The 14,089-nt window shown below is 32.3% G+C and overlaps 1 protein-coding gene across 1 annotated transcript; it reads right to left on the bottom strand.

The window, feature by feature from the left end:
- Positions 1–6,525: 6,525 nt before the first annotated feature.
- On the bottom strand, positions 6,526–13,322 carry LOC128212507 (tetraspanin-33-like). The gene is made up of 7 exons (XM_052917992.1): positions 13,160–13,322; positions 12,623–12,700; positions 11,462–11,584; positions 10,946–11,113; positions 9,508–9,639; positions 8,662–8,715; positions 6,526–8,062 (listed from the first exon to the last, which is right to left on the bottom strand). Exons 1-7 carry the CDS (start codon positions 13,238–13,240, stop codon positions 7,865–7,867), a joined length of 834 nt encoding a protein of 277 aa, XP_052773952.1. The 5' UTR covers positions 13,241–13,322; the 3' UTR covers positions 6,526–7,864.
- Between the last annotated feature and the right edge of the window lie 767 nt (positions 13,323–14,089).

Below are 14,089 nucleotides of genomic sequence, written 5' to 3'. Positions count from 1 at the left end.
CTGCCTCATCAATAAAAAAACTAACATTTTCCCGGGAGGGACTGTACACTGGGGGTTCTATATAACAGTGCTATACACTTGTGTAAGTTAAAGAATGGGGGTAGCTCTAACAGTACTACATCATGTCTTTGCACAGTGTGCCATAACATAACAAGACTTAAACTCATGAACACATGCATGAAACTATATTGTTAAACAATGTAATACACATATCCATGTATCAAGGTCAATTGTTCTATGTAGTGAAGAAATGTGTTTGCACAAAGACGTAGACTATTTTGAATAATTGTGGCAACCAAATGCGTCTTCTGGACATGTACACGGCTAATTATATTCCGACACCATACAGTGTATCTTTGGGATTCTGTTTATTGTTTATTCCAAAAGCATAACTCGTTTACGTTTTATAAAATAAATTGGATTGAAATATGATGAAAATGGTTGATTCAGTACATCATCAAAAGTTAAAAAGCGTTGATAACGGTATTGAATAGTATTTGGCCAGGATTAAAAAAATCCGTTCACACGAGTATCTGTCTGCCAGTTGCTGCTGGGTGTTGATTCACAAACGTAAGTCAAATAACTCAATAGCAACAATCTTTGCCTAAATGTGTGAACGTTGTTAAAATGTTGTTAAAATGAAACATATAAGAAAGTTAACCGTCGCCTTGTTTTAAATTCAAGAGTCACGATTCTAAGAAAAAAGCGTACTTACAATAAATGCCTCTACACATGTTAATTGAGCGTTTTTCAATTCAAGACAGGTTGCCGAGAACTTATCTGGCCGCGGAGCGAACGCAAACGTTCGTCTGTCGATATTCAGCCGAAAAGGGCATTAATGCCACCTTTATTTATTAAAGGCAGTGCTAAGTGCGATGCTGTGCATGTGCTCGCTGTCTCTTGACACATATAAACCAAGCTTGAATTATATATAGTGAACGATTGTTTGAGTTATGGCCAAGTTTCTGCACACTCTTGACAACGGTGCCAACACTACCTCGATATGCTTACTTTAAGAAACAGTGAACTGAATGCACAGAACCACGTCACACTCACTGTTCACTTCTCACAATTTATTCAATACAAAATTCTATTTAAGAACAGTTTATCATTTAACAAACATAACACTCTTTTCTCACTTGAAGGTTGATACAATGCAAAACACACTGAGTACTGTTTTAACATTTTATTCGGAAATATATTTTCAATATTTTTTAATGTAAATTACAGTTATATAAACATTTAAACCAGAAGATATCATATACATTTTATCTACATAAATGCTATTTCAAAAATGTCAGTATAACACATTGACTCATAGGAACTTTTAACATTTTTCATAAAATATAATTCCATAAACAAAGTTTAGTTCATGAAATATTTTAACAACAGGTATTAAATATACTTCATACTGCTTTATAAGCAGGCCCTCATGTCATGTCAATTAAGGTTTCGAAAATTACTAATGAAGACTTTCAACAACTACCCACTAATAATGATAACAAAAAATATAATAAAAATAACAATAATATAATAATAAAAATAAAATATATACTTTTTAGACTTATTGATTTTTTTGAGCCACCAGAATCCCAATTTCTATTTATATATAGGTAGATATAGCATTTATTCCATCCAAGGAAATTGCTCTCAGTCCAATCATGAATGCTTTATTTACAGATATATAATATAATAGTATACATGAACTTTGAAAATCATGAACATTATTACTTCAAAACAGTTTTTTGAGGCAAACTTTTCAGATTCTTATCTTGCAATATTATAATAAAGTGTTTACCTTAAAATGATTGATATAATATTAATTCTAATAAAGAAAATGTTGTGATATTTTAACAATTGTAAATAACAAAGTTGTGGATACCGCCAAAATAAACAAAATTACTACAGCCATTTCTCAATCTCTATCAAGACTCATTTTACAATATAACTTCATAGCATGATACAATGTATTACATGATTTGACTCTCCTTCCATACAGTATGTTGATTTGACTCTTCTTTCATAGAGTATGTTGATTTGACTCTTCTTCCATAGAGTATGTTGATAAAAAAGCTTTGATTAACATTCTACAGAACAGAACTTCTCTGGAGCATAAAATGTAATGTTAAATTAGTTATCAAGAATATTGAGTTGCACTCCAGTGTTTCATGCCTTATTAATCATGAAACACACAACAATTTTCATGATAAAACACATATATAACAATTAATTGACAGATATTAAATTGATCAGAATTTTTAACAACCAGAAGTAAATATTTTTCCATTTACACAACATTTTAAATATTGTACCCAATTGATCATCATTTGTATGATACAGGGGCCATATTCACATATGTCATCAGTCTTAGTTTGAACATTCTGTTAATCATTTTGAGAAAAATGTTTCAAAAAATTGCTGTCCACGTTTCCAATAACAGGTCTTCCTATTGTTTTAATATTCTTCTCACATAATGTTTTGTGACATCTAAATATTCACAGTTCTAAAGACAAAATCTAAAACCTAGATTGAAGACATTGTGAAATGTTTGCTATGTAAGCAGTAGTTGGTAACAACACATCTGTACTCCAGTGTATGCGGTATTTGTTTATATGCAATGTTTTGCCATCCATCTAATTCAAATAGCACCAATTGATCTGGTGTAATCCCTTCAAGGAATTAAAAGCATATATAATTCATATTATCCAACTTATTTATAATTGGACCATATTGGAATTACTTATAAAGAAAGTTGATGGTGACTACATGAAAGAGCACAATGACTGTTCATCATTCTTAAAACAAGTACTGAACTCTTTAAAGAGGACAAAAGCATTCTTTAAAGAAGCATTGAACGCTTTCAAGAAAAGAGAAATGATGAGAGGCCTGTTTCTAGGCATCCTTCTGTTCCTATTCCCCTTGGGAAACAATTTAAAATCATAAAGATTTTCCATCCTTCACAAGCTACTCTTGGAATCTAATTCCTAGTATAATGAGTTTAGTGATCCAATTCTCCACAAACAGGTGGAAAATGTCCAGAAGGAGGACACAATCACTGAGTATTACAATTAAACAGTTGAATGAGTATAACAGAGAAGCATAATGCATAAAAGAGCACTTTATCAAAAATGAACCTACACCACATTTGTAAATCAACATCAAACAATTTAAATATGAAAAAAACTACCTACACCTACATAGCAATGTTAATGAAAATATGTACACGTTGTTATATCAATTTATATCTGTTCAGTATAACTGAAAAGCATCATGAAATTAACTGTTTTCACCGCATTTGTATGGCAAGAAAGCAAAAATATCATAATATAGTTTTGTAGACATTTAATGTTTTCAGATGTGCCCATCTGAACTGTGACATGCAGAGGGTGATCTTAAATGCAGACCATATGACAACATAAAACAATGCTGTCTCTAGTGTGACAAGTTATGTGATATATCATTGTTGTACTGTGACAGGGTTTGTCTCTATTGAGACATGTTATGTGATATATCATTGTTGTACTGTGACATGGTGTGTCTCTATTGTGACATGTTATGTGATATATCATTGTTGTACTGTGACATGGTGTGTCTCTATTGAGACATGTTATGTGATATATCATTGTTGTACTGTGACATGGTGTGTCTCTATTGTGACATGTTATGTGATATATCATTGTTGTACTGTGACAAGGTGTGTCTCTATTGAGACACGTTATGTGATATATCATTGTTGTACTGTGACATGGTGTGTCTCTATTGTGACATGTTATGTGATATATCATTGTTGTACTGTGACAAGGTGTGTCTCTATTGTGACACGTTATGTGATATATCATTGTTGTACTGTGACATGGTGTGTCTCTATTGTGACACGTTATGTGATATATCATTGTTGTACTGTGACATGGTGTGTCTCTATTGTGACACGTTATGTGATATATCATTGTTGTACTGTGACATGGTGTGTCTCAATAGAGACACGTTATGTGATATATCATTGTTGTACTGTGACATGGTGTGTCTCTATTGTGACACGTTATGTGATATATCATTGTTGTACTGTGACATGGTGTGTCCCTATTGTGACACGTTATGTGATATATCATTGTTGTCCTGTGACATGGTGTGTCTCTATTGAGACATGTTATGTGATATATCATTGTTGTACTGTGACAAGGTGTGTCTCTATTGAGACACGTTATGTGATATATCATTGTTGTACTGTGACATGGTGTGTCTCTATTGTGACACGTTATGTGATATATCATTGTTGTACTGTGACAAGGTGTGTCTCTATTGTGACACGTTATGTGATATATCATTGTTGTACTGTGACATGGTGTGTCTCTATTGTGACACGTTATGTGATATATCATTGTTGTACTGTGACATGGTGTGTCTCTATTGTGACACGTTATGTGATATATCATTGTTGTACTGTGACATGGTGTGTCTCTATTGTGACACGTTATGTGATATATCATTGTTGTACTATGACAAGGTGTGTCTCTATTGTGACACGTTATGTGATATATCATTGTTGTACTGTGACATGGTGTGTCTCTATTGTGACACGTTATGTGATATATCATTGTTGTACTGTGACATGGTGTGTCTCTATTGTGACACGTTATGTGATATATCATTGTTGTACTGTGACATGGTGTGTCTCTAGTGTGACAAGTTATGTGATATATCATTGTTGTACTGTGACAGGGTTTGTCTCTATTGAGACATGTTATGTGATATATCATTGTTGTACTGTGACATGGTGTGTCTCTATTGAGACACGTTATGTGATATATCATTGTTGTACTGTGACAAGGTGTGTCTCTATTGAGACACGTTATGTGATATATCATTGTTGTACTGTGACAAGGTGTGTCTCTATTGTGACACGTTATGTGATATATCATTGTTGTACTGTGACATGGTGTGTCTCTATTGTGACACGTTATGTGATATATCATTGTTGTACTGTGACATGGTGTGTCTCTATTGTGACAAGTTATGTGATATATCATTGTTGTACTGTGACATGGTGTGTCTCTATTGAGTGCCTGTAAGGGATTGTAGTTTGTGCATCTAAACAGTAAATAGTTGAAGTGTCTGACTTACAGATTTCAAGTTGTTTCATTTCGTTTTATGTAAAACTCATGATTGAATAATGCCAAAAAACTGACAATTCCAACAATCAATTATAAGACCTCCTCCTGCTTGGTACAGTTCTGTGAACAGGTAATAATTTACTCTGTTATTGTTTGGCTAAACCTATTTTTTGTATTCATGATGATGCTATAAAGAAGATACATGTAATAGACAGAAATACGTTAAAAACTTGGACTTGAACACTTAGAGGAAAGCTCCATATACATTATAAATGTACCTTGTTCAGGTTATATGAGATTCGTTTAATTGAATAGCAAGGAATGTTACTACAAAAATCAACAATGAATATTATAAACACATAGAAGTGACAGTCCAAATATAATAGTTATAGGAAATCATGAAGAATGCAGAAGATTTCTTTAATGAAAGGATTATTTTCCACAATCCAAGAATAATTTCTCTCATACATACCATATTTTCTGGAGACCATTAAGGGGGATTTGTTCAAAAGGCTGAAAATTCAGGGGCATTTTGGTTGTATTCAGGGGGATTTTTTTAGCAGGTTTAAGTTGGCGAAATTTTAAAGTATTTTTAGACGCAAGTATGAAAAAATGTATTCACATATAGTTTGCTTTGAAAACCTCTTCACTTTTTCATTATACAGAATTATTTTATGTCATGATTTATCATATTTTTATGATACACTGTCATGTCATACTGTAATGCACTTGCAGAACAAAATATGTCATTGGTAAAGTATGTTTTCGACACAATTAAATTAAATTTACCTTCTTTCAAAGTCTTTAAAAAAAAATGTGCTTAATTCTATCAGCTTTGATGACTTTCAGACAATAAGAGAATAGAATAAATATTATTAATTTCTTCCTTCCAAAATAGTAATATTTCTTTGCCTTTGATAATTACTACAATACAATTGATCACTTGTTGTAAAAGTTTCCTTTTGGAGAGTTTCACTCACAAACTGTGGTTTCACTTTGTCATTATTGCCTGATGTAAATTTAAAAAAAATAAAAATAAATTAATAAATTCTGGGGAATTTTTATCTCCCACCGGGAGACCGGGGGTGGATCCAAATGCCGGAGGATTTCCCCCCCCCCCCCCCCGCCGGGGGATATGGCATGTATGTTCTCTAAATGCAAATGCTATTTTCAATATGCTTGTAGCTTTCTCCAGAATGCTAACGTAACAAAACATTATCCAAAAACCAATGCAAGTTTTTTTTAACATAGGAATATACAAAACACATTCCAAAATTCAAGAAACATTTTCCAGAAAGCAATTTTTAGGAAAGCTTTTGTTTTATCTTCAATGAAACTTAAAAATCTACTAAGTCAAGGGTGTGAGCCAATTAAAATATGATCACGAAGTAAATAAATGGAATAAACACATAAATAAAAACAGGAATTTATAAAACAGTAAAATGATGGGTCAGCAATATTTCCAACAATACTGGAGTTGAGGAGTAAAGATCTTATAACATTGTATCTCCTGTTCACATTGCTGTCAGCTTGCTCAGGTATAAAACATATACACTATTATAGCTGCACTCTCACAGATTTACAATTTTCAAAACTTTTTTGTCTTGGAAAGAGCCAGTTTTTGCGTAAATATCTGAAAACAAATGATAAAAGATTGCTGACAAAAGATCATATCGCAGATTTTTATATTTCCGTTCGAAAATTAATGTTTTATGGCTTAAACCGTTAATAACTATCTAGTTTTTTGTCAGCAGTCTATTTAGCCAGTTTCCATGGATTTTCGCAAAAAAAGGCTCCTTCCAAGACAAAAAATGAAAAACATTCAATCTTTGAGGGTGCAGCTTTAATACCTAAATATTTGAATATCATATAATATTCACTATACATGTATGGACTATCTACCTTGATTGGCACAAAGCAAATGACACAAAATTGACCATCATAAATGTAAAATGATTAACTTCTTAAATCTCAATAAAAAACATATTATCAATTAAATGATATTTCTGCACATATAACTACACAAATATTGGTATTATTAAAAACAATTCATTTTCACATTGAACAAAATGATTAGGGTATACTAGTATATAATTCCAAGTTGTTGGTTTTTAACAGAATTACACTTCTTGATCAAACACTAAAGATAATGGCCAAATTTCTACATAAAAGCAGTCTTACATTTTAGCTGCAATTATGCTTGAAGTATAGTAGTTAGCAAGGAAAGATATTGTTCAGTTAATTTTACTGACCAACATGTCAATTAAAAAATAATACTGTGGGTATGTCTTACAAAATTTTACAATTATCTTTTTTAACAATCCTCGTACTATAATGTCATTAGTTAAGCAAAACACTGTTGTTTTTTAAAAAATGAGAAACTAATAAAACATACAAGCAATACTTTCTTAAGACTAAAATTAAGTATTTGCAAATATACATACAGGTTATTTCTGAATACAACATAGATAAAGTACTGATGTCACATTGAAAAGATACCTAACCAAGAGTAACCTTACATCAATAATCAAACTTCTTCTGCCATATGACCCTAAACCAAACCCAGAGTGTAAAAACTGAAACAAAGAACAGAATTTTGCAGAATTTCAAGTATTGAATTAATTAATAACCAAGCAGACAAGGTTTAAACTTATAACAAATTTCCCTTGCAGCCAAGTAAGACCCCTGAAAAAAGATGACTGTCACTAATGTTCCTGCTAGTGGTGATATTTTTGAAATGAAACAAAATTCTGCTAGTGGTTTGCCCGACGATATCGCACCATCTGATCTTGGATTTGCCCATCAAGCAGCCGACCAAGACAGATTCCAAGCAGCTGTGGGACCCCGAGCCCGAGAACGATTGCCCCGATTATCGGCAGGTTCGACTCTGCCAGGTTTACAAAGGTATCGACACACCCCATTGTGTAGATTTTACTGGTTGTTGAAAATGTCTGTGTGATGAAGAATGGTAATGATATTTATTATAACAAGCAAGATTAAAAAAACAAAACAAAATTTGAGGGAAAATTATATCAATTTGTTTTTAAAGCTGCACTCTCACAGATTGAACATTTTGACAACTTTTTTTTATTTTTTGTCGTGGAACGAGCCAATTTTTGCAAAAATCCATGGAAACCAGTCATGTAAGACTGTTGACAAAAAATTAGATCGCAGATTTTTATAAACCGTTACTAACGGTTTAAGCCATAAAACATTCATTTTCGAACGGAAATATGGAAATCTACTATCTGATTTTTTGTCAGCAATCTTATGTCATTGGCTTGCAGATAATTATGCAAAAATCTGCTCTTTCCAAGACAAAAAATAAAAAAGTTGTAAAAATGGTATATCTGTGAGAGTGCAGCTTTAAATGTGTACAATATTTTTGCTTTATTTAGTGAAACAACTTGGCTGGACCATTGCTTTGACCTTTTCTAACTTGATTCCTGATTTTGTTCATTGCTTAACTAGCATTTTAGTTGTACAATGAATTTTCTCTTGTAAGAAATATTTACAACAATGAACATATTGAATGGAATAATGCACTTACTGTAGCTGAGTCATTTAAGGCATTGGCTCCACAGAGTATGTTGATTATTCCAGGCTGAAAAGTAGTAGCATTGCATTTCAGGAACTTTACCATCACAATAAATATTAATTCTGCAATCAGTTTTAGACAATTGAGCCATGGAAGGCTTTCATCATTAATGAATTTAATAATAATAATGATTATTGCAAGTCATAACCCTCAGGCAAAATTTTCTCAAATTATAAAACTTAATAAATGAAAACTTGACTTGATTGAACAAAAACCTTATCCCAAAGTTTCCTTTTTTCTTTTCTGAAGCCAAACATTAAGCAGTCCTTGACATTGAAGGATGATTGATCAAAACCTGAAGTTTCCGATTTTTATCATAAGCTAAACCTTTAGTTTGTCCTTGACATCAAAGAACGCTTAATAAGAAAACATTCAATCAAATTTGTACACAATTAAGACACATCTTAAAAAATATATAAGATTTTATCATTCTTCTTCCCAATTGAAACTTAATTATTAACTTAAGAACATCAGCATATTTTATCATAGAACAAAGCCATTCATAAAGATAATGTTGATGGCTGTATTCTTCCAGGCTCCGTAAGTTTAACCTTGTGTTGCAAATTTATTATTTTAACCCATTTTAAGAATTTACATTTTTGCGGGTAGGATTTAATACCAAAAAGTAATATTTTATTATAATCATAGGCAAATATTATTTCATGTATAAGGAAAAACCACCCCTCCCTGCCACACACAAAATTTAAAGCAATCAACATTAATTAAACTACCCTGCCACACACAATATTTTAAAGCAATCTACATGAATTAAACTAATATAGACCTATGTAAACTCACACTCATAGCATCAGGATCTCTACAACAGGAGTAAGGAACACCACACCGAAGTCCGCTTGGATTTTCCTTTGTACAGTTGAAATACATATTCATGTTCCAGTCTTTGTAGTTCTTTATGCCGCAACACTTAATCTGTAAATTAAATGTATAACAAGTATTTAACTTTCTGATTTGTAATCAGTATCACATTAAGAAGGAATAACAGTCTACACCAAGCTTAGTTAAACGTCTGGTATTGTCTCATAAAGTTAAACAGACAAATTGATGAGTGTAAGTTTTCATAGCATATCTTCTTGCATTTGGTAGGGCATACAACAAATTCTGATTTATGTAACTTTTTGTGCATATCATTGGTTAAATGACACCTCGCTAACCAAATCAAAGTGAAATATTGTAAACAATGGTGTCACACCTCCTTGCGTGTTATACAATATGAATGTAAAAATTTATTTATACAAAGGGCTAGGTGAATATAAGTATAAACAAGAGCCGTCGTAAGACAGCGCGCTCGACTACGCCGCTTTGACTTAGAATACAATAACGATGTAATAATACCAAGTTTGGTCTCTTTATGTCAAACCTAACTAAAATTATTCAATACATAAGGTGACATTGATGCTGCCCTGCCACCAGCCCGCCCAAACAATGACGCAAGTCATTCAAATAATTTGATTTCCCATTATGAAAATGTGGTTAAGAATATACAAATATGCCTTTCAAAAGAAATAAAAAAAATTTAAGGGCCATAATTTGTATTTAGGCTTTAAACGGAGTTATGTTTCTTGTTGTAACTTTTACTTGCCTAAAAATTTAACCTACGTCAATCAGGGGCCATAACTTATATTAAGGATATGGAGTTATGTAACCTCATTGGGTGATGGTCCTGAACAATTGTGTGAAGTATTAAGTCAATTGAATGAAGGGTATAGAAGTTATTAAACAATATCCCAACCTGCCCTAAAACTTAACCCAAGTTCCATAGTCAATCAGGGGCCATAATTTGTATAAAAGATAATATGGAGTTATCAAACCTCATAATGTGATGGCCATGAACATCTGTGTGAAGTATTAAGTCAATTGAATGAATGGTATTGGAGTTTTAAGTCCCAACTTGCCCTAAAACTTTAACCTGCCCTAAAACTTTAACCTAAGTCAATCAGTGGCCATTACTTGTATTTAGGATAATATGGAGTTACGTAACCTCATTGTGTGATGGTCCTGAACAACTATGTGAAGTATTAAGTCAATTGAACAAAGGATATAGAAGTTATTAATAAATATTCCAACTTGCCCTAAAACTTTAACCTAAATGACCACCATGATCTGTAATCACTAAGTCACAAAGCCAAACTTCTTCAAATTACTTTCCATAAGGATATAGATACTTTATACAGTGCATGAAAATCTGAATTTTTTGGATTGCAAAAAAGCAACCCACATTTTCCTGAGCCCAGTCCATAAGTGCATCCTCATCGTCTTGGTAACGCTGAATCATCCCCTCCTCCAGGATGCCTGTCAACACTTTGTGAACACTGTCTTTGTATACAAAGGCTAACACAGCAACTGTTACCTCCGCAATTACCACTAGAATAATGGAGCCATAGAACTGAAATATATAAAAATACTAAAAAGTATAACTTATTAATTGGAGTGGAAAGTAACAATACTGGCGTGTAAGCATTACCTCACATATTGTGAAAAAAATGTCAAAAGAAGACAAACGATCTAAAATTTTAAAATCATTGCCATTAAGCTTTTGTATCATATAAATTGCTGAAAAGCAAAAAATATGTTTTGATGATGGGATCTTGGAGAGTATCAGAATGGGCCAGCTGTGTGTATCTTTTAACATGATCATACAACAACTTTGTACATTTATAATAAAATTATATTACATAAAAATATAAACAAAGTTATATTTCTAAATATGAAGAACTTTCAAATGAATTCTTACCACTCGTAAGAAGCAGAGGTTTTCTCTTAAGGCACCAACACATCCAGCGAAACTCACGATAAAAATGAATCCTCCAACAATTATAAGAAGAATTGAAAGGTCCAAGAATATGTCATATATTGTCTAAAAATAGAAAAACACCAAATTGCAAAGTGAAATTCAGTTTCTATGAATTTATTTTAATAAGTTTTATTGCTAGACATTTCATTTGCTTTCAAAATCAATAAGAATTCCCAATTTTAAGAGAATATTCTCTGAATTTACATTCCAGATTAAATGATTTTAGCTTATAACTCTCCCAAATTTCAGATTTAGTTTTGTCACATTTGTTTTATAAGATCAGAAAAAGGCCTGCTACCCTTAAAGCCATGCCCATCTTACTCAATATCAAAAACAAAAAAAAATAAAAGTGTACTCAAGTTTATAAAATTGATAATCATGGAGGAAATGTAACCAGTACTAAATTACACACAAACAAAATTTGCTTAAATTCAACAAATTTATAATGGGGTGGGTGGTAGCTACAATAATGAGCGATCAGGGATACTTGTTTATTATTTTGACATTTCTTATGTATCCCTGAAACGCTACAACTCACTACCATTTAACAACGGGCGAAATGATATACTGTAATAATATGCATTGATGTTAAATAATAAGGACAAAGTTGTTCAATTTTTATCCGACAGTGATCGGAACTGGATTTAATTTGTCATTAGAGTTGTTATTTTCACATTAACATATTATGGATCCTGAATACCATTATACATGTACACAACCCGTCAGCTTTTTCCCCGATTTACCGATATCGGGATACTTGATAAACAATCAACACTTGTAAGTGTTTTATGATAACTTAACATGTTTTTGGGCATACTGACATAACTAAATATGTGTTCAATAGTAGGCAATAATATTTTCGTAGAAATTTGAATTTATAACGGAGATAATTTCAAAATTGTGGGCGCGAGGATTCTCTGCGCAAGGACCGCTTGCTACTATTTGCTGGGATGGTGGATGTCACGAGTCTGCCATACTAAAAAAATCGTCAAAAGACTCGTTGAAGGCCATTTAGGTGGACTAGGGTGGGTGGGATTCAGGGCGTGGCTATCGGGTTGTTCACCCTTCCCATGTTGTTCCAACTGGAATTGACACACTTACCTCAATCTGCTGGTAATAGTATTTGTTTTTTTCGATAAATGCCCAAACTCCAATTGCAATCATCAAAACCCCACACAACTGGAAAAGAATAAAAGAAAATGTTCAATCTGTAAATTTAAAAGTGTGTACAAAAACAACAACATATGATAATAAGAGTGTCGTCTGTTAATGAAAAAATACTATAGAAACAGGTGACGACACAAAGCATTGAAAATGTGTGAGCGAAATGATATTTTCAAAGATATGTTAGTAATTTTGAAAGATATGCTAGGTTAGTATTATTAAAATTAATTGACTAAACATAATGTAATTCTCTAGTCTATATAGAATGATAAATCATAATTTTACTTTAATTTTTGGTTAATGATTGAAAATTTGAAATATCTAAATGGTAGAAAAAATGGTAAATTGAGCATGAGTAATATAAATGATTAATATAAGAACAACATTTCAATCAATAAAGTTGAATATTTTTAAAATGACTCACATATTTACACAGTATCACAGGTAATTAAAAAGTTAACAACTATTGCTTACCCACAAAACAAAATTAAAGAAGAAAATTGCATATTTAAGGCAAGGGCTGACAAAAGTGTCGCCTTTTGGACAACAGGCCATTTTGATAAGCGTCCGACTGTAATCAAAATTAATCTAAATTCATTGACTTATAAATTGTTGACATTTTAAAGCAGGAAGTGATTTTTTCCGGAAGCAGAGCTTTTAAGTGCGTAAAAACGGCCAAGAAGTAAAACGGTCTAAAACCAAATACGGTAGTTTACCATTTGTCTCCTTTGTGTCATTGCTCTAGACTATTCTAACTACTAGGGACTGTACACTTCTTTAATTCAAATCACAGGTGGTTATCCTGATCGTATGAACTGTGTATTAATACGTACTCTTTCTTGGTGTTAATACTAGAAATTACCATACGATATTTGCTTTAAAATCTGTAATATATCCCACTTATGAAAAACAACAACACCTTTTGACAGGATTGGTATTATAAAAATGTGTATATTAATGCAGATAGCAAACAAACTTGCTTTTTCAGACGACATACATTGTGGCTTAGGCGTCATAAATCTCTGAAAAGAGAACGAGGTTGAAAAATGTCGGTTGGAAAATTTTGCTTAGGTTTCAAGTTTTAAATTTATTTTCGAATATAGTGTTTTGGGATTAAAATTGTGTGTTAAAAAGTGATAAACTGTTATTGGAGACTTAATCAAACGGACACATCATGTCAGATAATCAAACAAAACAGGGAAAGCAAAGCAAAGACAATAAAAAGACACAGGCTAAATCTGGCGCCAAACGCACGGACAAAGAACAAGACAGACAGGAGGTGGGAGGGGTACATTTACAGGTATCTAATGCCTCATTTAACACCGCAAACCCCCATGACTCTCAAAATATGAATAATAATATATCAAATATAGGGACTGGACTTCAAAATGTAAACCATCCGAG

This window comes from Mya arenaria, chromosome 12, assembly GCF_026914265.1.
Source record: "Mya arenaria isolate MELC-2E11 chromosome 12, ASM2691426v1".
NCBI lineage: Eukaryota > Metazoa > Mollusca > Bivalvia > Myida > Myidae > Mya > Mya arenaria.
Note: the sequence above shows the minus strand (reverse complement) of the source record. Positions and strands in the feature narration are given on the sequence as shown.